The sequence below is a fragment of the Pocillopora damicornis genome, chromosome 2 (assembly GCF_964200805.1).
Source record: "Pocillopora damicornis chromosome 2, jaPocDami1.2, whole genome shotgun sequence".
NCBI lineage: Eukaryota > Metazoa > Cnidaria > Anthozoa > Scleractinia > Pocilloporidae > Pocillopora > Pocillopora damicornis.
The window spans coordinates 17680603-17705425 of record NC_142671.1 but is presented as its reverse complement, the minus strand read 5'-3'; the positions used below and the strand labels follow the sequence as shown (position 1 = coordinate 17705425).

General features: G+C 40.0%; 2 protein-coding genes across 3 annotated transcripts; both read left to right on the top strand.

Annotated features, from left to right (window-relative positions):
* Window positions 1–676: 676 nt before the first annotated feature.
* LOC113669829 (serine/threonine-protein kinase 10) lies at window positions 677–24728 on the top strand. Of its 2 annotated transcripts, XM_089196326.1 has the most exons (23): window positions 677–1154; window positions 7926–8550; window positions 10525–10689; window positions 11356–11404; window positions 12069–12127; window positions 13048–13138; window positions 13734–13806; window positions 14113–14170; window positions 14586–14722; window positions 15025–15106; window positions 15438–15545; window positions 15919–17169; window positions 17488–17633; window positions 17988–18111; window positions 18268–18396; window positions 19009–19071; window positions 19384–19464; window positions 19949–20078; window positions 20450–20574; window positions 21019–21207; window positions 21363–21488; window positions 22431–22544; window positions 22836–24728. In XM_089196326.1, the coding sequence occupies exons 2-23, from the start codon at window positions 8404–8406 to the stop codon at window positions 23025–23027; spliced, it is 3639 nt and encodes a 1212-aa protein (XP_089052452.1). In that variant the 5' UTR covers window positions 677–1154; window positions 7926–8403; the 3' UTR covers window positions 23028–24728. The 2 variants fall into 2 exon arrangements, with proteins under 2 accessions (XP_089052452.1, XP_089052451.1); XM_089196325.1 differs by lacking the exon at window positions 677–1154 and having other exon boundaries at window positions 7196–8550.
* On the top strand, window positions 1970–7176 carry LOC149050142 (uncharacterized). Its single transcript, XM_089196324.1, has one exon. It carries the CDS (start codon window positions 1970–1972, stop codon window positions 6773–6775), a length of 4806 nt encoding a protein of 1601 aa, XP_089052450.1. The 3' UTR covers window positions 6776–7176.
* Window positions 24729–24823: the final 95 nt, after the last annotated feature.

Below are 24823 nucleotides of genomic sequence, written 5' to 3'. Positions count from 1 at the left end.
CAAATCTTTCTTATTTGAACGTCAACCAGAAACCCTTTACTTATTGCCTAATAATGCCTGCTTTAGTTTCAGCTGATTACCCATAAGGAGTCATTTGTTGCTCATAGCTTGTGCGCTATGTCATCAAAGAAGCAGTGGTAGGTACACGACCAAGGAACGAGAGGATATTCTTAAAAAAGTGATTCTAAAGTAGTATAAGACTAAAATGGAATGCCAAAAAGTAAAATGCAGAGCAGACTGTGATAAAAATTGAGCAAAGTCGATGAAATATGCAAGCTGTAATTCAAGTATTTTCTAAGCCTCCTAAGAAAAAAATAGAAAGTAATACGCGGGGAATTCGATGAATTCTTTAATATAAAAAATAAAGATGCCTTAATCCATCTGTCAAACACGCAAAAATTTGAAATAATTCCTCCAAGAAGATAGGGAAGATATAACTCTTGAAATTTCACTTTTCAGAAGACATACTGAGGCAAGTGTTGTCCTCCATACCATAATCCCATGAGGAGAGGGAGTGGGAAGAGCCCACTCTTCCCAATCCCTTATCCCTTTTTCCCGTACTCCGTCAATAACATTGCCCCATAATTTCCTTCTTAGCACACGCTGTTAGGAATGAAAATAAACATCTGACCTTTGTCCTCTCTGAAAACAATTGTAGTATCGGGGTCTACTCACGGTGATTTACACGTGCGAGCATGTAGAATTTGTTGGACTGAGGGAGAAAGAAATTAATTCGAGCACTTTGCCAAGTTGAGTCCCAGCCAGGTCAGATATTTCACGCATTTGTTCATCAGCGAAGTTACGGGAAAATTGCCGGTGGTTTTTAGGCTCATAGCTCGGATCAGCAATTTCGAGAGTGCCCTATACGCAGAATGGGTAAAAAGGACAACTGGAAATTTCAGCGCGGTTGTCAGGACGGACGACCTATTGGTCTCTTCGTCAGTAACAGCAGATTCTCCTCCTAAAGCAGGTGTCCGCGAGGCTTGAAGGGATTCCACTTATATTCCAGCGGCTCATGTTTTCGTGCCTATTTTAGCCATTACCTAAAGCCCAGATAAGTTGTTCATCCTTAAAGAGTGATAACGTCGTTGCAAAATGTTTGTTGTTGAAGACAGTTGTTGGGAAGTCTTAATTATCCTGTGAAAACGGTCAAGGTACCAATTTCTGGTTGTACTTAAGAGTTTTCTCTGTAACTATCTCCAGTGAACTTCTGATTTTACTGTTTTAACGTAATCACCAGAATCGCGGGAAATAATAAACAGATGGTGTTCCAGGATTGGTGTCGGAAAAGTGACGTCAGCCGTGTAACCTCGCAACGCAAAACCAAGGGTGGTCTTTAGGATTGTGGTTTTTTAAAAGATATAGGCTAAGATCGACGCGATACGAAGCGTGTGACGACTAGAATAAAGATAGGAAAAGAAAACTACGCGAGTGACTAGTGTTGCTATACTGGGATTTCCAACACTAACTGGCACCTCCGACGGGACTGAGATCGAGACATGGAACTGGAGGCACTTCAGAAGAATTTGGACGCAAAACTCAAGCTTTTGGCGTACAAGCAAGAAAAGGGAAAGGGCATTGTGGACAAGGCAAACGCGACAACTATTGGGAGACACCGTGACGGGTTGGTGTGTTTAGCAAAAGAAGCGGACGAGATCAAATTAAAGATCGAAGAGAAGAAGATTGCAAAGGGTGAGCAAATGGACGAGGTATGTGCATGGAGCAATGAAATAGACAAAGTTATTGAGGGTGTAGACGCGGAAATCGAATACCTTGGGAAGTGTTTGGGGGAGGTGAAGAAAAAATCGCAAATGGCCGAAAAAGAAAGCGAGAAAGCGACAATCGCGAAGGAGAGAGAGGAGCAACTCGTGTTTGAAAAAGCACAATGGGAAATGAAGCTTGATTACGAAAAAAAAAATCAGAGGAATTAGGTAGCAAAAAAGGGAAAGGGTTATCAGGCGATTCCGGAATGCACGCAAAGTTGCCAAAGCTATCAATAACGAAGTTTGATGGGTCCTTCGAACAATGGCTCTCTTTTTGGAACAAATTTTCCGCGGAAATAGACGCGACGGATCTGTCAGCAGTGACAAAGTTCGCTTATCTAAAGGAACTCCTTGTTACAAAGGTACGAGCGGACATAGATGGACTCCCGTTCAATCTTGAGGGGTACGAAAGGGCGAAGGCCATCCTAAAATCGGAGTACGGGAAAACGTCAGAAATTGTAAATGCATATGTAAACAACATCATGGGTTTGCCTACCATCACAAGCGCCAGTCCAAAAGAAATTAATGAGTTTTACAAAAGGCTTCTGTTCAATGTACAAAGCTTAGAGACGCTCGGGAAGTTACGTGAAGTCTCCGGAAATGTGAGGGCGGTGTTAGACAAACTGAAAGGAATAAAGGGAGACTTAGTCCGGGGACACGAAGATTGGCGAGACTGGGATTTCGCTAAACTGATTCAGGCAATTAAAGGTTGGAGAGACATAAATTCAGAAGGAGAAGAAAGCGATGGTGCGAGTGTGTCCAAGAGGAAGAATGATCGCAACGACTGGAATGGCCGCGTTCCGCCGCCACGCGGAAGGTCTTATCAGGTCCAACAACAAGCAAATGGAGGACAGATGCGCGGATGCGTCTATTGCGATGACACGAACCACACATCCGCTAATTGCACCAAAGTTGTCGCGGTCGGAGACCGCAAACGAATTCTGAGCCAAAAACAGTTGTGTTTTAATTGTACAAGTGACAAACACAGAGCAGACAGCTGTAGAAGCCGCGGGTGTCATAACTGTCAACGCCGACATCACACGTCAATATGTGATCACCCACCAAGCGGTCACACAACGAGGGGAAGATTTATGACGGCACAAAACAAAGGAACAGAGAGAGTCGTGTATCCCGTTGTTGTCGTAGAAGTAAATGGAATCAAATGCCGCGCACTCCTAGACACTGGGGCAGGCAGCTCATACGCGTCGTCAGCTATCCTTGAACACCTGGGAAACAAACCGCTACGAGAAGAATTCAAGCGCATAGAGATGATGCTTGGGTCAACAAACAAGGTCATCGGAGTTCATAGCGTGACGATTGGCAGCCTTGATGGAAAATTTCGATTGGAAACGGAAGTCACCAGAGTGGACCGTAGTACATTGCTATCACTTGACAACCCAGGATATGCTGGGATACTGGAGAAATATCCCTACTTGGATGGGGTATACATGGACGACAGAGACGAGAAGCCTGAGCTACCAGTCCACATTATCCTGGGTGCGAGCGAGTACGCAAAAATAAAGACAGAAACCATACCAAAGATCGGACGTCCCGGCGAACCTGTTGCAGAGCTAACAAAGTTCGGATGGACAATTATGTCACCAGGTAAAGAAGTTGACCTCTCTAATATGTTCTTGACCCAGACGACAGCGGCAGATTACGAACAACTATGCAAATTAGATGTTCTAGGATTGCGTGACACACCAGGCGGAGATCAAGCAGATGTTTATGAAGAATTCAAGGAACAATTAACACGAGGGCCAGAGGGATGGTACGAGACGGGGCTACCCTGGCGGGGAAACCACCCTCCACTGCCCAACCACAGAGCGGGAAGCTTGAAGCGATTGGAAAGTACCATTCGGAAACTGGAGAAGAACGGAATACTCCAGAAGTATGACGCCATAATTAAAGACCAGCTTAACGAAGGAATAGTGGAGCGAGTGTCAGGCCCACCAGTGGGAAAGGAGTTCTATATTCCACATAAAGCAGTGGTGAGAGAAGCTGCAGAGAGTACCAAACTTCGAATCGTGTACGACGCCTCTGCCCGAGCTTCAGAGAAGGCTCCTTCTCTCAACGAGTGCCTTCACGCGGGACCTCCGTTGCAGAACAAGCTTTGGGCTGTTCTTGTCCGTGCACGTTTCCACCCAGTCGCGTTAACAGGTGATATCAAGCAAGCGTTCTTACAAGTACGAATACGGGAAGAAGACAGGGATGCCATGAGATTCCACTGGATCACGGACTTGCAATCCAGGCGAGTGGAAATACTGAGATTCACGAGAGCTCTGTTTGGTTTGGCCCCATCGCCCTTTCTTCTTGGGGGAGTTATCAAACAACACCTGGAAGCCTGTCGTACCGAGAATCCGGACCTGGTGAGGGAAATAGAGAAGAGTCTATACGTCGATGACCTTATCAGCGGGGGACCCACCGTAAAAGCTGCCCTTGAAGTCAAAGCAGGCGTTACCCATGTCTTTAACCAAGCCTCATTCAAGCTGCACAAGTGGCATTCAAATGTTCCGGCAGTGGAGTCCCCTGGTGAGTCTCTTAGCGAAGATACTACATTCGCGAAAGAACAGTTGGGTGCACCTCAAGAAGGAGGGGGATCTATTCTCGGGCTTCCATGGAACAAGCGACAAGATACCATTGAAATAAATTTCCCAACTGACCGCACCCAAGTGACAAAGAGAGGGATACTAGCGAAGATAGCAAGAGTGTATGACCCGTTAGGGCTCGCAGCGCCTATGACATTGAGTGGAAAACTACTGTACCGAGACGCATGTGATTTGAAAGTCGGATGGGATGCTCAACTTCCTGGTCAACTGGGAACCAAGTGGTCAAGATGGGAAGCACAGCTACCAGTGAGCATTTCCGTACCCAGAGCCATACCTCAACACTTTGAAGAGATCAGCAACATTGAGCTACATTGTTTCGGCGACGCAAGCGGACAAGGCGTTTCTGCGGCAGTGTACGGTGTCATATCTCAACCATCCGGTGATAGTGTTGGGCTGATAGCAGCCAAAGCTAGACTGGCGAAGCAAGGCCTCACCATCCCCCGCCTCGAGTTGGTCTCCGGTCACATGGCGACCAATCTCATTGTGAACGTTAAGGAAGCATTAGAGGGTTTCCCAGTTGGAAATATGGTTTGCTGGTTGGACAGCAGCGTTGCGTTACATTGGATCAAGGGAGCAGGGAGTTACAAGCAGTTCGTAAGCAATCGAGTGCAGAAAATCCAGCAACACCCAGAAGTAAACTGGCGTCATGTGGGTACAAAGGACAACCCAGCTGACCTTGGCAGTCGGAGCGGAAGCGTGGAAAATGAAGAGCTATGGTGGAGAGGGCCTGAGTGGCTACTAGACCGAGAGCGATGGCCAGCCGATATTAAGACAACGGCCACACCAGACAGTCAGGCGGAAGCAAAAGTGATACGGGAAGTATTCGCTGTAGCACAAGCTAAGACAGACATCCTAGACGCCTTGCTGATCAAGTTCAACTTATGGAAAACCCTAAGGGTTTGTGCGTGGGTGACTCGATTCATACATAACCTACGGAGCGAAAAGACGAGAAGATCTAAGGGACCACTCACGACAGAGGAGATCGAGATGCAGCGACACCTGTGGCTAAAGCGAACACAGGTGAATTTCAAGAGAGACGAGCGGTTCGAAGATCATCGTGTTCAGCTGAACCTACAAGAAAACGCAGACGGGTTACTGGAATGCCGAGGGCGGATTCAGGGAGACTATCCCATTTACTTGCCTGAGTCTCATCCGTTCGCGGAGAAGATGGTGGCAGACGCACATATCAGGACACTCCACGGGGGAGTGAGCCTCACAATGGCAAAGATTCGTGAAAGGTACTGGGTTCCCAGGTTGCGTCGCCTTGCAAAAAGAGTCGTTAAAGCTTGTAACGGCTGCAAGCGGTTCCGCGCCACAGCGTTCGCGGTTCCGCCACCAGGACAGCTACCAAGGGATCGTACCGAAGGAGAAAATGCGTTCCAAGTAGTCGGAGTGGATTTCGCCGGACCACTGAAGTATAGAAAGGGGAGGAATCATGAAGGCAAAGCTTACATAACGCTTTACGCCTGTAGCCTGACCAGAGGTATTTACCTTGAGCTACTACCCAGCCTAGAAACGGGAGAATTCCTTCGATGCCTGAAACGGTTTATCGCCCGACGTGGGCGGCCAGAAAAGATTTACTCAGACAACGGGAGTACCTTCGTGGCAGCAGCTAAGTGGCTGAAACAAGTGATGACTGACGAACGCCTCAACGAATTCCTCTCCCGTCAAGAAATCAAGTGGCAATTCAACCTGAGCAGAGCACCCTGGTGGGGAGGGCAGTTCGAGAGAATGGTTGGATTGGTGAAGAGAAGTCTACAGAAGACCATTGGAAACGGGTTCCTAACGTGGACCGAGTTAGAGGAGGTTATACTAGACGTAGAGGTTGCAGTCAACAACCGACCTTTAAGTTACGTGGAGGACGATGTGCAGCTACCGATCTTGACCCCCCACTCCCTGTTGTTTGGTCAACCAAATGCACTACTCGAGTTGGAACCGCACCGCATAGAAGACGGTGAATTACGCAAGCGAGCAAAGTATCTCAGACGATGCAAGGAGGCCGTCTGGAAGCGATGGACGGGGGAGTACTTAAAGGGGCTGCGCGAACGCCATCGTCTAAAGAATCCTGGAAAGCCCGAAAATCCTATTGTGGGCGAGGTCGTGCTGATCAAGTCGGACGACAAGAATCGCGGGAAATGGAAGGTCGGGATCGTCACGGAACTAATCAAAGGGCGTGACGGTGTTGTCCGGGGAGCAAAGTTGCGCACAGGGACCTCACATCTAGAGCGAGCAGTACAGCAGCTGTATCCGTTAGAACTGTCATGTGATCGACCGGGAGACGGCGACAGACCTCCAACGACCGAGTTGCGCATTGAAGCGCCAGCGTTCAGGCCTTCCCGTGATGCAGCCGTCGCAGCAAGATTACGTATGGAGGATCTTGCTCACGATGAGGAAGGGGATTGAACTTTGAACCAAACCGAAACAGATTGGATGACAACAGCGGATCGGATGCTTGAACATTCTACTTATGAACTGAACATCTGCCACTATGGCTACTGATTGATCAATGATTAGTGTGATTAGGAAATCGATTGAGAATTCTAGATGATAGATTCGTTCATAAAATTTAAGCGATAAGGTTCATTTCTCGACAGACATTTGCTCTCCGAGACAAATGGGGGGAGGGTGTCGGAAAAGTGACGTCAGCCGTGTAACCTCGCAACGCAAAACCAAGGGTGGTCTTTAGGATTGTGGTTTTTTAAAAGATATAGGCTAAGATCGACGCGATACGAAGCGTGTGACGACTAGAATAAAGATAGGAAAAGAAAACTACGCGAGTGACTAGTGTTGCTATACTGGGATTTCCAACATTGGCTTCTTCAGTTGGTTGATAAAAGCGGCCTAGCTGAACTTCGTTTCATAAATTCCTATAAGCTATATAATTAAACTCGACTGCTCTCACTTTCTCGTCTTTTTGGCTAGAAAAGTTTGTTTAACTTAACTTAAGAGAGAATCGTGAGATTTTCTCATACTGTAATTAGTGATCAAGCACCCAGTTGGTCATACGAGAAAGACAGTAATCCCCGTGCTTTTGACCCAACTTCCTGCATGCCTCAATGCACAAATGAATTACAGCACGATTCATGATGAGGTGGATATTTTGATCCTATTACTCAGTATTTGTCCATGAGGATTTTTATCCTCATCTTATGATGAAGTTACTCATCACACTTTATATATTCACACTGTATCCCGGTTGAAGAAAATCTGTCCTAGCTTTATACGGCTTTTTTAGTTTCTTACTATTTTTTTTTTTTTATTTTATTATTTCAGCTCGAAATAGGTATTTTATATTTTACACCTTTACACTCCTATTTCTTTTTTTTCTCTTCCCCACATCAATTTTTATTCAAATATTTTTGTTTCATATGTATCCGTGATTTGTACATCCGGTATTTTCGTGGATCGTCAAGTTCGAAACTTGAGAAACCTGAGAAATACACGATAAGAACTTCAGATAAATGTCACGAAAATAATTTAATTTTTTTTTTCAGTTTAGTGCGATCAACCTTTGCATTTTATTATTGTTTCATAACTATTTTTGGCTGATCAGATATTTTACAGATCTTCCCAGGCCGGCCTCAGTTTCAGTTTTTGGCATTTCAACATTTCAAGGATCATTCTTCAGAGCAACGATTTCTGTGTAAACTGTTTATGAAGTGCTCGTGGTGATGCAAGAAAAATATTTCCTGCTTGGGGCGCGCCTCTTACGTCACAGCGTGACAGAGAGAGACTGCATCGAGCACGAAACTAGGCACTGGGAACGATATCAGGATGTGACGTCAGTTATCGGAATGGCCGGAGGAGGAAAGTGTTCATCGGTGTGGGAAATGATACTAGTAACACTGTGAAGGGGGATGTTTGTAAACCAACACTGCACTTATATTCATGTTCTGAGTAATTCTGTACAGAATTTTTAAACAAGTTATCCTTAACATTACTGATGCAAGATCTTTCAAAATCTGCTCAACTGGGTTAAGATTGTACAAGTTCGTAATAGCTGCTGCACACGCTTATGATCAAAATTCAAGATGTCTTCGTTCTTCAAACAACTGTTCCCCTTCATGAAAGTCAAGAAAAAGAAGGAATTTTCCTACATTATTCGTGGAGTTGACCCTAACACCATTTGGAGTCTTGTTGGTGAACTAGGTGATGGAAGTTTTGGGAAGGTTTATAAGGTAAGATTAAAATGCATATTCACTATTAATTTAAGCCGTTGCTGCACTGTAAATTCCAACGAAATCTTGTTTGGTTTGACTTGATTCAGCTTTGCGTTTGTCTCATAAGAAACACTTTACAACGCCTTGGGGAGTTACGGGAATATTTTTGTGGTAAATTCTAGAAACAATGTATGGATGCAAGTATTTCGTGAGAAAAATGTCTGTACATTTCCTCATTAGTTAGAAGTTGTTCATGCAATTGGTCCGGCAATTCTTAAAAATATTTTGAGATTCGGTTTTTATAGCCTCACCGGCGACAGAAATATGCGACGGCAAAGCCTAACATTTTGCTTATTCTGATCGTGTTTGTGCAATGTTTACTGAACAAACAATACAAATGCTATATACTAATCAGTCGTTTGGATGTTTCTGTCAACTTTAATTTGCATTGTGGGATGCGGTGTAAGATAAATAGTTTTAAAAAAGCTTCAAATCACCTCTAGTATAGATTACTCACACATTCATCCCATTCTCCATTTGGAAATACTATTTCAGTTTGAAATATAAAATGGTATCCCTCAGGCATTTTGCACACAGGAACTAACAAGTTCAACAAAAAAATAATTACTGTAAATGGAAAGCTATTGAAGTATGACCCTTACAGTCGCCACATAAATGTATTCATGACATCAATGATATTGGTGGGCAGCTGTAAAGTGCTTCCTGCATAGGATAGCCTAAAAGTATCAAGAGAAAGTATCTTGTGGTTTTATTGCTATTACTTCATGCAAGGAATCATTTTTTATCATATTAACTGAGAATCTGGCAACCATCATCAGCTTGATAACCATCTTTTATGCCCTCTCCTGAGATCTGATTTATAATTCTCCTGTTAAGTTGCTATACATTTTATCTTACTTAGTTAAGAGAATTTGGTATTTTATCAAGACAACTCAAGTTCGCCTGTTTTTATCATCTGATTGGTGTATAGCATAATGATCTTGTTTGGAAAAGTTGTTTGTTTATTACCTCTTGGGGTCAGAAGATCAATTTAATCTAGATATTCTGTTAAAATCATACATACATTTGTAAGGATCATCTGACACTTGTAAGGATTCTGATAGATCCTCTCAACTGAAACTTTTGATGTTAAAAAAATCTTGCACAAAGCAGTATAGTGTGCACAAGGAAGTGCAAACAAAAAGCAAAAAGATTTTGAACACAATGTTGTGCAAAGTGTCAGTATCACACTATTTCATTTCTCACATCAAAATTGCTAAAACACATTAATGACACAATAGAAGAACAGGGCAGCAATGCAAACAATGTTCACAAGGATTACACGGCATCATATCAGTGCTGGAACAGAAAATGTTCAAGGACAAATTCATGAGAATATTTTCAAGCCATCATGTTTATCTGGCCTGCATGTTTATGGTCTTCCAAATATTTTTTTTATATGCAGGAAAAAATCTTTCTATACTGATTAGTATCAATATTGTCTTTTCAGGGTTGTCTTTTTCAACCATTAAACATTTTAAATTTGTCTCTTTTTCTGCAACAACAGCAAATTTCTCTATTATCATGAAATGAAGGTTAAATGAAGATTTTTATTGTTTGGGACATGATATTACATTTTCGCATGACCCATATGGCCTGTGACAAAAATCCCTGTTTGAGGGCTTTGCGCTATGGAGCAGACAGGGCCAGAAAAAGATGTGAGATGCAAGCTATAAGAAGAAAGAAAGACAAGATAAAGTGGTGATCATGTGATACCATGCTTAGTGTCTGAGTTAGGTAAAAACAGAAAAAATATTGGTTCTCTATCATGACCTGCCTGGCTGGCCCTCTCAATCAGTAAATAAGTACATATCTGGTGGGGCATTTTAAGTCAAAGTATGTATTGAGCTTTAATTAATGTGATATAAAATACTCAGGTGGAAGTTTCAGTTGTTTGTTTCACTGAATTTGTTTCACTAAAATGTTTTACAGGCAGAACGAAAAACAGATAGTGTTCTAGCAGCTGCCAAGATCATTGATGTTAAAGATGAAAGTGAACTGGACGACTTTATGGTTGAAATAGACATTCTGAGTGAGTGTAAACACAAGCATGTCGTGGGAATGTATGAAGCTTACTACCATGAAAATAAGTTGTGGGTAAGTAGTTAGCAACTTATGTTGCAGAATGTATTAAATTATAATTACCTTAATTTGCTTACACAGAGCATGGAAAAAAACCAGGAGACAGTTTCCAGATACCCTTGAAAATGAAATCATTTTGTTAATTGTATTAATCTCTACTTAGTCTATAATGTTGATGCAACTTATTGTTGTACAATCAGGTCTTTTATCAAGTTATTAACAAATCAGATAACAGTGAAGTAGGAGTCCAATTTGTTAATCATGTGTATGATTACTGACACAAATAATATATGATGCAAAGCCAAAGTTCAATGTTATATTTTTATTTATGAAAATTTTACCGGCTGGATATATTGTTTTGTAAATATGTCATAGTGTTAATTACTTGTGAATAATATTGGTAACAGGACTTAATTGATTATCAGAGGCCCAATATGAGTACATAGTCTAATAGCTATGCTTGTGATATGACAGTTTGTGTTGTGTGGGAGTGCTCTCATACAAACTGTTGGAACTTACTTTATTTTTGTTAATGCTCAAAACAAGTTGCTGATAACCAATGAGGTTCAAGAATTGAATATAGTTTTGAATGTGGTATGGGTATACATGCTGATACCAGGTATATATTAAGTGGTTGTAACAGCAACTTAGATAAAGAATTCATGATTGTTTGATTTGCAGATGATGCTGGAATTTTGTTCTGGAGGAGCTTTAGATGATTTAATATTAGGTAAAAATTTTATTAAGGCTACATTGTATAAGCATCAATGTGTTACAAGTTCCTTTTGAGGGATATTTACACCTCAAGTTTTGTAGCTGGACAGCACCTATGTCATGTCTGGTAGGAAAATGAAATAGAGGCAGGTGGGGAGGGGGTCACTGGATTAATTTTGCTATAGATTGTTTCACAGACAGTACTATCAATGGTATTCTTATGCAATCTTTGATCAAATACACAATTGCAAGGTAGTAGGATGGTGTATTCTAACTTGAGTCTGTGATATTAATCTCAGCTTCAATAGTCTTATCAAAAAGACATTTCCTACCACTGTCATTCCTTCAGAAACAGCTTGATTTTATGTGAACAATGCAACTGCAAAATTACTGAAATTATTCAAATTCAGAATTTTTTGTTGAGGGTTAATAGAATCAGTAATGGAATGGATTTATTAAAAAAAAAAAAGAAAAAAAATTATCTTCCTCGCTAATAGGGTGTAAATCATGATACTAGGACAAATTTTATGTTGCCCTGATTGGAGAAAAATTTGGGTGGAAGGATGACCACAGTAAACTTTAAATGAACTTAAAGGGAGTTGTTTTATTAAACAGTATGTATTTAATGTACTCTGGGACTGGTTTCATAGACCTGGAAAATGATTTATTTTCTGTTTTAGAACTTGAGCGAGGTCTAAATGAAGAACAGATCAGAGTGGTGTGCAAGCAAATGTTTGAGGTAATAATAATTTATTGTTGTACACAGTTCCTTACTCATGAGTATGCAGAGCATAGGAAAAAGTAAAGTGGGGATTGGGCATGCACATTTTGTGGCTTTAGCATGGCCATAGGAGTCAGGGAGAGTATGCATCTTATAAATGATGTCGGACCAATCTTTAATTGTGGTGAATCAATTAGGGAGTACTTTCATGGGATGACAACTCATTTCAGTTTCTTGGAATCACAAGATATTGGCTTGTAGTATTATCACTGTTTATTCCTTTTGAACACTCTGCACAGAGTATTGACAGGTTCACCATAGTGTCACTTTGATTAGTGTCTTGAATGGCGGTTGCCCTTGTGAAAAACAAGTTTGCTTGAGCTTATTGTAGGGTCATTTAAAAGCAAACATTTCTCAGGATGAATGTGCATTTTTGATGGCTTCCAATCTTAAGGGATGGTACCTGCTTCTATTAATCATCTAAGGGATGGGTGTTATTAATAATAGTTATACTTTCTTTGAAGTGCACCCTGCACAGCATCAATATAATACTAACCCTAAGACTCTAAGGCTGCCAAAACTATTCCTATAATACATATTCTATGGCCCATCATTTTCACAACATTTTTGTCTGCACTTTCGTGGGTCATCTGACTGAATTTTAGAAAGTAGTCAGAAACCTTTGTGTTTGATCTGTAAACTCTGTTCCATAGTGAGAATTTAATTAGCTTCTCATACTCTGGTAAACTTTTTCTTCATGAAGTATATATTTCTCCACAGTTTCATTTAATAGTATTTGTTTGTGGAAATATATTATGGCAATTTTAAAAAAGTCAGGATTCATTTCAGTGATGCTGAAAAGTCATGTTAGCTACTATTTATAATCTGTTTTAAGAAAATTTTATCCACTCATTCATCTATTATCTTCTTAATTGTAGTGCCTCCACTTTCTTCATACTCACAAAGTAATCCATAGAGATTTGAAAGCTGGAAATTTGCTGCTTACAAATGAGGGCAACATCAAGCTTGGTAGGATATGTTTGTGATATAAAGGAGGCCTGGAAAAAATTCCTTTCTAGGGATGAATTCAAATTTGCAAAGGGGTACTCTTACTTGTACTTTACTCTCAAAGTGCCTCTTCCCCCTGCAGGAGTGTAGGCTCTGTAGCAAGGGGGTTAGGTCATTATTAAGCAATTGACCAGCATCCTTTCCTTGAAGTAGGTGGAGTGTTGTGTTTTGTTTTGGGCAAGGCACTTTACTCTCACAATACCTCTGTGGGTTCTGGCAGACTACTCGGGAAAATATATGTGGGAGGGGGGAGGGGTAGGGGCAAGTTATAAGCAATGGATTGGTATTCTTTTTGTGAAGTATTAGCAACACTCCTAGTTGCTTAATGCTACAGAAACCAGGTAAGGTATGGCTTTTAAGCCAACTTTACCATTTTAAGTTTCACAAGTGGGCAAAAATTTTTCCTCATTTGGGGTTATTTTAATGGAAGGTTACAATTTTTCATTGTCCTTAAAACTAATGGGTCTCCTAATGTATATTTGGTGTGCATAATTACAAAGTTTCCTTGAGATAGGATTTTAAGCCTCCCTGTGAATGAGTGCAATTTATTTTCCAGCTGATTTTGGTGTTTCTGCCAAGAACAAGAAAACTATACAGAGAAGAACAACATTCATTGGGACACCTTACTGGTGAGTTAGATTATTACTCAAAGATGTCAAAAATGTGTTGTGATGTAGCTACTTAAAGAAATTATGGAGAATTTGAGCCAAAAATAAGAGTCCCTCAGATTTTAACCATGTACACCCATATTTCTTGAGGGTCTCTCAGAGTCCAACAGTTGCAAGGGAAAAAACTTTATATGTTTATTTATTTAGTTATCAATAATATTTCACTAGGCTGGCCTAGTTCAGCAGCAACCGGTAATAACATTTTAGAGTAATATGTGCTAAAAGACCCGAGATAATTTACAACAATTAGTACATGCTAATTTTTAGGATGGCTCCTGAAGTTATTGTAACAGAGACATGCAAAGATGACCCCTATGACTACAAGGTAATGTTGACTTCATCTTGTTAGGTAACTGTGGTATGCACTACTCTGATATTTTCAATATACCTCAGATATGCTGGTGCTAAAACACAATTAGACAAACTGATGGTACAGATTTTTAAAACTGTGTAATTTGTAAATGTGGAAATCTTTCAAGCAAATGTACTGCTCTGTAGTGTGAGACCATGTAATATTTTTCACAGAGCCATACAATGCTACTTTTGAAGGTTAAAGTATGTCATTAAATTTACATGTACTTCATGTTCTTTCCTCTTGTATTTTGTGGTAATTTTATTACAGTAATGCTTGTAAAAGGCCCTTTTTCCTTCTCACCTCCTAAAGGGTTAGGATCGTAGCATTTAGAGAAGTTGAATGATCTTCACTTTGCCAACTTAAACTTTCTTTGCTTTCATTTAAGGCGGATATTTGGTCTGCTGGTGTTACACTCATTGAGCTGGCTGAGATGCAACCTCCCTACCATGACATGCACCCTATGAGAGTGTTGTTCAAAATACCTAAAGCTGACCCACCTACACTGCAGTTTAGAAATAGATGGTAAGTAAGGTCATTGAAGGGTGGAGTGGGAAAGGGTGATGGGCCATTAGGCTCAGTGTCAGTTGGGGGAACAGTGACTTTTAGTGGGAGGCAAGGAGGATACACTTACTGTGTATTATTATAGACATGTATGGTTAGCTTTTCCTCTAAATAAGTTATATTTTACCAAGTTTTCTGTCTGTTCTAGTGTTTGCAAAAGTATTGTTATATTAATACAACATTGTTGATAAGCCATTGTGGTCTTAAAGTCAGGATCACGTTCTCTACATTCACATACTCTTCTGATTTTTTTTTTTTGCTAGGTCCAAGGATTTCCATGATTTTCTGTCTCTTTGTGTGGTAAAATCCCCTGAAATGCGATCATCAGCAGCAGATTTACTGGAGGTGAGAAACCGAGATAATTTATGGTCATAATATGTGTTCAAAGGAACAATATTTTTACAGAAAATGATAGAATCAGGAAATTTAACTCTTCATTCCTTGTGATGTTAATCCATTGACCCCTGAGAGTGACTAGCATCTAATTTCTCCATATAAAGCACCCCTGAATCACACTTTAAGGTCACAATAATAATAAACAAATTCTCCTTGTCAGCACCTTAGGAGATGTTTAGAGAACAGTTGGAAGAATTTGCTTAAAGATGCTAGGGTGTAAAGGATTAAGTAAGCAGCACACAGTGTTAGTAATCCAGGTGAAAATTCGACTTTCCTGCAGCATCCTTTTATTGTCAACTGTGTTGACAATAAACCTCTGAAAGAACTTTACAATGAAGCCAAGGCTGTTGTGATTGAAGAATTTGAAGATCTTCCTGAAGATAAAGAGGTGCTGTTTTACTATTCATTTGATTTAGTTTTGTGAATGCAAAAATTATTAGGAGAGGTATATGCTCGTGGTATGCTCATTCATTAAGGGTGCAGTTCTATCTGATGATATGGATCATGATTCAACATTAAAATAGGCCAATTGAATGGCCCTCTGACCCACAGACGGATGGAAAGTTGTAAAATTTGTATGAATTATTTTGTAGATTCTTTGAAAAGATATTAACTCAGCTGTGCTATTTCTTAAGACTGTACCAAAGAATAATTGGGAAACGTTTTCGCTCGTTTTGTTTTGTGTCTCAGTTTGCTTGATAATTTTCTGACCAATTAACTTATTTAAATTCACTCTTTGGTCACGATTTTTCTCCACTTAGAAGAGAGATAAAGAAGCCCTGAAGTCAGCAGAATCGACTGAGTCTTTGGACGAAAGTGTAGAATTGTTTATCGAAACAGGTTCAAAGGACTTGGATAAGGAGAAAGACGAGAGAGAGGAGAGTGAGCTGGAAGAATCTACAGAGAAGGAAAAAGATTCTGAGAAAGAGGATGGAACAGAGGAAGGTGATGAAGATCTCAAGGAAAATGCAGAGGTGAAGAAAGAAGAAAGAGACGAAAATTTATTAGAGAAAGAGGAGGAAATTGCAGATAAAGGGGAAACGAAGGAAGAACAAAAGTCAGAAGAAGAAAGTAATAAAGAAGAGGGACCCTTGGAAAACCAAGCGGATGCAGTGGAAGAAAATATAGAAGTTTTCGATGACAAGGAGGTGAAAGAGGAAAAGGAGAAAGAGAACCTTGAAGAAAAGGAGGAGGAAGTTGAGGTGAAGATAGAGGAAGCTGGAGAGAGGAAGGATGAAGGCGAAACGGAAAGTCATGGAGCTGAAGAAAAGAGGGAAGAAGGCGAAGCTGAAACGGAGGAAGCGGTTGAGAAAATCGAAGAAGATGGAGAAACGAAGGAGGAAGTTTCAGAAAGTAGAGGGGAAACAGATGAAAAGAAAGAAGAAGTTGAAGAGAAACTCGAGGAAAGAAAAGAAGAACCTGAAGTTGTAACAAAAGATGCTGAAGATAAAGCAAATGATATTGAAGCAAAAGAAGAGATGGAAGATGAAGAAGAAGTTACAACTGAGGAGTCGAAAGAGGAACCCACAGCGGACGAGGCTGATGCCGTGATAGTTGTTAAAGATAGTAATGAACCGGCAAAAGTAACACAAAAAGAAGGACAGCAACTGCCAGATAAGTACTCTACACGCTTAGACAACATCTTAGACAAGTTAGAGGAAGACGAAGGAGAGTCAGCAGGCGAAATAGGAGAACCATCAGTTCCTCAAGACGAAGAAAAACCCGAAGAGGGTGAAAAGCAGAGGGATGAAGAAACAACGACAGCTCAGGAAGAAGAGAAATCAGATGACGCTGAGGAAACAGCCACAAAAGTGGAGGAGAAAGAAACGGAAGAAAAGAACGACGAAGACAAGGACAGTGAACAGACTGAAAACAAAACTGAATTAGAAGATGAACAGACTTTAGATGCAGATGAAAAGATTCCCATACCAAATGGCGATGTGTTAGTTCAACCCGTGAAGAACGACAAAGAACCGTCCAATCATTCCAAAGAGAAACCAGAAACTACAGATGTAAGTTAGTTGCATGTAAATTTTTACAAGTCTATAGGTTTCTTTTATTGGAACGCTTTTTTTTTAAGCTTGTTGTAAAACCTTTGCAGTCGTCCTTGTAATGTCACGCAATGCTCTCAGGAGCGTTGCATGACATCCGGAAGAAGGTCTGTAGAGGAGTCTCGTTGTGTGTTCTTTTGCTTACTAGGATTAGATCCAGGGATAGAGATATCTTACTCAGGCTGTTTTCCCGAGTCGTGCCTTTAAAGTATGAATTACCGTATTTTTTAATGGCAGGGGGGGTAAGCTTCCGTTGAATTTTTAATTATTACAATTTAGGGCGTGGAGGAGAAAAGTTTCAAAACATTAAAAAGGATTCGTAAGTATGAAAAAGATGGCAAGATAGTGACGGAGACGACATCACGAGTTGTAGATGTGAGTCAGGATGACTACAGGAATGCACTGATGAAAGAACAGCAACAAAGGTACTACTGTAAGCCGGCAAAGTGAAAAACATGAACATTCTAAAACAAGTGTTACTGATAGTTAAAGATTTGCCGCAAATTTCGCGAGGAGTACTCGTGATGGATATACCCAAGGAAGCTTAAACTTCAAGGAAGCTTAGCATATATTTTTTTTTTGCTAGCCAGTTTGTAATCTGTTTCTGGGAACTCGTAGACAAGGTGACATGGTGGGCTGGTTTGTAGGGAAATTGACTTGTGGGCGAATTGATGTAGAGGGAGTTTACTTTAAGGCGAGCTGATCGTAGGCGAGACTACTTGAGGGCGAGTTTTCTTGAAGGCGAGAACTACTAATGTTTCTTTAATGTCTTTTCCTAGAAAAGTGAATCTTCGTGAAATGAAGATCCTCCAACGCGAGGAACAGAAACAAGGAATTCTGCTTATGGCCAAAATTCGCCGTCAGTGGGAAGCTCAGGAACAACGATTTGAACAGGAGCTGCAGGTGCCATATGACTGATCCTTTAGATGATAGAACTGCTACGATTGGTCAATCTTAATTGATACGTTTTCCACACACGTAATGTTTTCTTTGTTGAGAGCAAGAGATTACTTTTTGTGGGGAGCATTCCAGATTTACCAGAATTTCTCGTCTTTGTAGGAATTGGTAAAGAAATTTGAGGTAGATTTGGACACTTCAAGCAGGAATCAAAAGAAAGACATAGAAAAACTAGAAATTGCGCAGAATGCTGACCTTCGCACTTCCTCACGCAAGATGAAACAAGACCAGGTAACTTTTGGGATTCATTCTTTTAGCTCTTGTGTTTCAATCACAACCGTTTTAGGTTGAGAAGTTGAAGTCTTCTCTCAAGCTTTTCAGTTGAGACTTGGTAACTCCTGGGAGTATTCATCGCTAGATTTTTCCGCGCCTATAAGGGAAGGAAAGGAAAGGGAACGTGGCGACTGATTTCCGTCTTGTAGCACGATCTCTCCCGCTTTTTGCCGTCTTTCACTTTTATGCATTCATTTTTTTTTTCCTTATCCGGTGTATCAATATTATATTTTTTGCCTATTGCGAGCTTAACGACCGGCAACTAAAGCCAGCATTCGACTTCAATAAGCCGGCACTGCGATCGTTACCAATGCTTTATCAACCGTTTCAACATGGTGCGATAGTGGTTGAAAAGTTGATCGATCAAATCAACCAGAAACTGTTCTCTTCCTCAAGAGAACACGGAAGCCCCGGACATCCTGGCAGTTGATCTAAAGAAAACTCGACCTTAGTCCGAACCCCTTATGAAGCGTCACACAACTATGAAAACCTTAAACGTGTATCGTGACAATTGGAGAAGCGACGAGCGGTTACACCTATGTCTCACATTCACTGTTTTCTTATTTTCAGGAAAAAGACCTCAAGAAATTCAGAGAGAATCTCAAAGAGGAACTCAAATTTGCCAAGAAAGAGGTTTGAAAACTGAACTAGTCTTTTATTGAGTCGTGGAAGGGAAAGGAACATCTTGAAATAACTGTTATGATAAAGATTTCGAATGTTGTTTCTCATTTATGACTGTTTTAAAAAACACTCATAAATGAGAAACAAAAGTGGGTTTTTTGTACTCTATATACTGAAGAAATAGTTACCATGTTAGCAAACCTGTTGTTTCTGTAGGAAAGACTCTCTTTGGTCAATTGTGTCGCGCTTTTTTGCAGCCTAGGTTTGAAGAAATGTCTTGGTTATATAGATGGTTATTCCCTTTACTTCATGATTCTGTTTAAGGTGGATCAACTGCCAAGGAATTTAAGGAAGGAGAGTTGGCGAAAGAAGAGAGATGAAGTAGAAGTCTCACAGCGGCAAGCTGTAAGTACGACACTTACTAAAGAAATTCAATGGACTTAAATACAGTATCAATAAAAAATTTTCCTTTGTAAAAATTGTCCAGAGTTTCTCTCCCACAGTTGCCAGTTTCAATAGCTGTCAACTATCTTTTTCAAATTAAGGATATCATTCTAAGATGTTCTTCAAGAATTTTTAGTTCGCACCTTAAGATTATATTTTCGTTTTGAAAATGATAAAGATTTCAGCCAGCTATTGACTCTGGCAGCTGTAGGATAGAAACTGGGTTGTGTTTGGCATTAAGCAGTAAGTAAACTTTAGAAGAATTCTCAACTTATTTGATATTGAGATTAATCCTATAGTTTCCATTTGAGTAAGGGGTAGCGATGCAAGTCCTTACATAAAGCAGCATTATTCCAGGGTTAGGGAGGTAACGCGTTACAGTTGTGATGGTTGTGTTTTCTCTCTTTCCTCCAATCGTCGCTAATTGTAATCATTCTGTCTTTAGGAACACGAATTTCTAGCCATGCAACAGGCGGAGTTTGAGAGATTCACGAAAGAGCTGGTTGAATTACATCGTGAGAAGATGTACGCCATGGAAATGCAATTCCTAAAGGCGAAACACACCCTCAAGAGAGGTACATTTCTTGTCTTTTTTTAAGCGTCATTAGAGCACAACTCGTTCGTCAGTTTCAAATGCGATCATGATCCCTTCTTAAATGTGTTTCTAGTTTTGACTCTTGTTCCGATTGTTCCATGACTCGTTAATAAATTTGTTCTGTCACTTGTGCTGTAACCTACGCGTTGCTGTTCATGCTTAACCAAAACTTTGTTGTTGTTGTTTTATGTAGAAGGAGAAACCTTTATTTGTTAGACATTTTCTATTAATTGTGGAGAACTCTCCAAGTTCTGAAGCAAACAAATACTCTTAATTTTTTGAGGGTACGATCAATTTCTGTATTGAGGCCCTGTGAATTAAGCATTGGGGATCATGTTGATTTGTTTGCAGATCACGAGGGAGATTCGTGGAAGATTGAGCAGCGACAACTGCAGGACAGACATCAGTTGGCCAGAACACAACTGAAGGAGACTTTCTTCCTACAGCGATCACAGATGCTGAACAGACATCAGAAGGTCAGAGAATTTACACAGTTTTGTAATTCGAGTTTTCCTCTTGTAAATGGTGTAGAACAATGCTTCAAAGGAGATCTTTTGTTTATAGCGTTCAGTGTAAAATGCTATAGGAATGGTATTATAAGGGGACCCAGTCATTTTCATCAACCCGAGCTATGACCACCAACGAACCAATCAGAACGAACTAACGTTACCAACTGATCAAAACAACTTACAACTAACTGACACTACCCAAGTCTTACAGCTGGTAACATCACAGCAAAAATGACCAATCAACTTGACTCTGATGATGACTTTCACTTGGGCTGTCGAAAGGTCAGTCCCTCTCACCGACAACAGCTCTTTTTTAGTTACTCACGCCAGGAGTATCAGACTATCCGGTCAACTACTGTGCCTGGTTTGAAAACAGTTACTGTATGTATGATCTTTCGGAATTTATTGCAGGAAGTGGAGCAACACAATCGTCTAACCAAACTTAAGGAAGAGGAAATGAAGAGACGTCATGAGATCGAACGGAAACGGCTTCCCAAGATACAACGGGAAGAAATCAAGTCTAAGACACAGCAGTACCGCAAGTCTTTGAGGATAGACAAGAGATATTCAATGGATATTGAGCGAGAATTAATGAAAGAGGTACCATGATCAGTCATTGTTAAAAGACTGACATCATTTCAGTTATTTACAGATAATGTCACGTGATCTTATTGAAATGACGGCTTCTTATTCACAATAGCAAACAAAGGAAAAGCGGTGGAATTAGTTATTTTTTTTCTCTTCCCTTTTTTTAGTTTGAATTGCAGGAACGTAAAAAGGCTCGATCAGAGTATGATAAATTGTTATTCCGACAAGAAATGGAGGTAGAGGAGCTGCGCGTCTCCTCTGAATCTGCTCTCAAAGAGTTGCAACTGTTACAGGTGAGCTGTTTGTCACCTTCTATGTTATCTTGCTCACGAAAAGTGAACACGAACTGGTAGGCGGTATCACTTCTTCGAAAGGAAAGCAATTATCCTGGAAATTCTTCCCTGTGAAGAACAGATTTAGCATGTGTAGATGGGTTTTTATGGGTAGTTATCACGGAGAAAGTTGTGAAACATTGAATGGAAATTGTTTTCCAGTATTGATTGGTATTCTTTTCCGATTTTTTTTTAAGCGCAAAAAATTTTCTTTACGGATGCAGTTGAATAATGGAAGATTTGTCAAATATTTAAGGATGAAGACTAGCGATACGAATACATCTTGTTTCGACGATTACATGGATTTTTCAATAATGTCGTTGCAGAGGAGTTTTTTTTTTCTTGTGTCGCTCAAGTTTATTTTTAATTTGATTTGCAAGGAGCACCTAATGGTGTAAATGCGGCTTAAGGACAAAAATTAACTCTCACATGGCATACAAATTTAGGACGCTTTTCGATTCAATGTCTTAAAACCAATTTGCAAATCAATGGTGCTGAGAGCTGTGCATGTTATTTTCTCCTATAGAAAAAGGTAACAGGATAATGTATGATGAACTGTTGATTGCTCATAACACTGCAGATGGTCATTAGGAGTAATTTTAATCTGACTGTTTGAAGTAATTCAGGATTGCATACTTCATATGACCAGTCGCGCCAATGTTGACTTGTAGGATACAAAATCTGCGTCTACAACGGTTTGTTTATTTTTATTTTGGGTTCTCCTTGGTTTGTTATCCCCGAATCTTTTTTATTGATTAGCCTTGGCATTACTTTGGTTTTGGTTGCTGTACATTTAATCTTAATGCTTTTCAGTCCTTCTGGGCCAGGGTGGAAACGGTAAACAAGTAATAGAAACTGATTTAAGATTAAAAAGGGATTTCGTATGATTGATTGGTTTTGCAGAATGAGAAGCGTCACATGTTAATGGAAAGCGAAACTATGAAGTTAAAAGAACGAGACGAAAAGCATCAAACCCAGTTAGAATCCTGGAAAGCTGAACTTGGTCCACGAAAGAAGGTAAGGCGTTTCTAAGTCATTCTGGCAGTATACACTTGGCAAATTATAGAAAACGGGGTACTCTTTAAGTGTTTATGGTGAATTTTTAAGAGACAGGGACGATTTGGTTTGAAAAAATATTTCACTTTGGACGTCAGGTTTCTCTGAGTTTTAAAGAGAAGTACGTAACCTTATGAAATTTTGCTGTGTTCATCTTCGAGTATTTTCTGAGAAAGCTTTTCCTGGCTCTTATTAGGTGGATTTTGTTCAGTCCTACCATTGACACAATATTTTTTCGTTTTCTTTCACCAGATTCTCGAAGAGGAATTCGCGCGCGAGGAACGTGAACAGCAACTTTTTTATGCTGGAAATATAAGCGATTACCCAATCTCCCCGGTAACGTCGAATAAGGAATCAGAAGAGGAGCCTGGGGAGATCCAAATGGATGGAGAGAAAACGCCAGAGGACAATCTTTCTAGTAAATCATCATCCGGATCTACTTAGTTCAATGTTGTCTCTATAGTTTCTGTACAGTTATTGTTCAGTGTAATAGTGTTTTTATTGTTTAAAAGGTAGATACGCACGTTATATTTGTGACATGTGTTAGACAATTCCCTGCTGAAAAAAAAATGTACTCGGGATTAATAATTTGCTAGACAGGAAACCGAAATAGTTCAATTGAACGTTTGGTTGGGTGATAGTCATTCGTTTATGAATCTCGGAAGTCGGGAAATTAGCTTAGATACGAAAACAGCGATTTAAAACTGAGCAGTGATTGACTCTTGTTGATATTAAGTTGTCGCCTAGAGGGCTTTTTCCAAAGAGGATACTGAAGATTTCGACAGTTTTATAGCGCGCTCTGGGTTCTTATATTAAAAATTGGAAATATTGTCCTTGATGTTAAGTTTAACCAGTTGGCCAGTCGTGCAGACACTTGTCACAACAGTCGAATGGCAAGGGTAGTACTGAGCCAATCAGAATTCTTGAGACATTCCACTTGTCCACACTTGTGCAAAACGTTACAATTACGATTCTTGAAGGTTTTACTTTTCGTGGAATGTGGGTGAGAACTTGAACAAGTTACCATAAAAACTTATCTGAAACTGAAGAACCAGTGTCTAAAATATGTGTTTACTCAACATTTATATGATGCGACAGATCGTGCCTCTTTGAATTGATAGATTTGAGTCAAACGTTCGTGTCTTCGCAAAAATTATCGGTTTGACATGCATTCTTTTTTTTCCAAGTGGAAATGACAGGTGATGTGCCTAGGTACTATTGCAAACTTTTCGGAGACTGTTCCTCCAAACACTGAAATGATTTCTATAGACTGAATTGAAAAATGTAGCCTTTTTAAATTTATCAATAGTTTAAAACGCGAAAGGAATATCTCTTTTGATAAGTTTTACCCTCCGCTACTTTTATTTCATGTGTGTTGTGTTATCATCATTCATTGGATTTGTCTTTTGCTCAAATATATTCTTTGGTTTTTCTTCCTTTTAATGTGCTGTAACGTGCAAACCTTTTTTTAAAGGTCAAACAAGTCTGGTCGTATACATTTTGAGAACATTTGTAAGGCTTATAAATATATTCTCTTGACAGAATTGGCTTTTATGAGATGCTTTTCTTTCGCAGTGAGTCTTATCTTGGTTTAGTCCAGTATTTGCTCTTTGAAACGTTATAATTCCCGTAGTAATGTCGCTGATAGTATTAGGTTCTTTATGTTCTTCATCGAATCGATGATAACTTCATTTCTTGAAGGGAATCATGTTTGGCTCGATGGTGGACCTCTTTTCTTGTTATTCATAACTTCACGGCCTGTGAAATTTTGCCATACATTTCCTGTTTAGTTTGACCTTTTCAGACATCAGTCCAAGCACATCTCCCTCTTCAGTCTTAAGAATCCTTACTGCGATACTCGTAATGGCCTCTTGTAACATGTGGCCATCTCCCACGAAAGAGGTGTCATAAAACGATCTTCGCTTTCTATGAATATCTTAATTTCGAAATGCTGTCTATTTATGAGGGCAGTCCCCTTTAATTATAGTTTGTCCTACGTAATTTAGGTTGTATAAACCATAGCTAAAAATTTGTTAAAGTAATCCCCTCTAGCAGAGCTGTGCTCGCTTAGATTTTCAAATTTTATGGGAAATTAAGAAAACAAGATAAATATTTGAAATAGTCGAATAAAAATTGTAATTATGATCTGCTCGTTGTAGTCTTTTTTATTACGGTAGTTTTTAGAACGGCTGAGTTAGTCCTTGCACTGCCATGTTGGTAGGAAGGTTTGCGAAAATGAA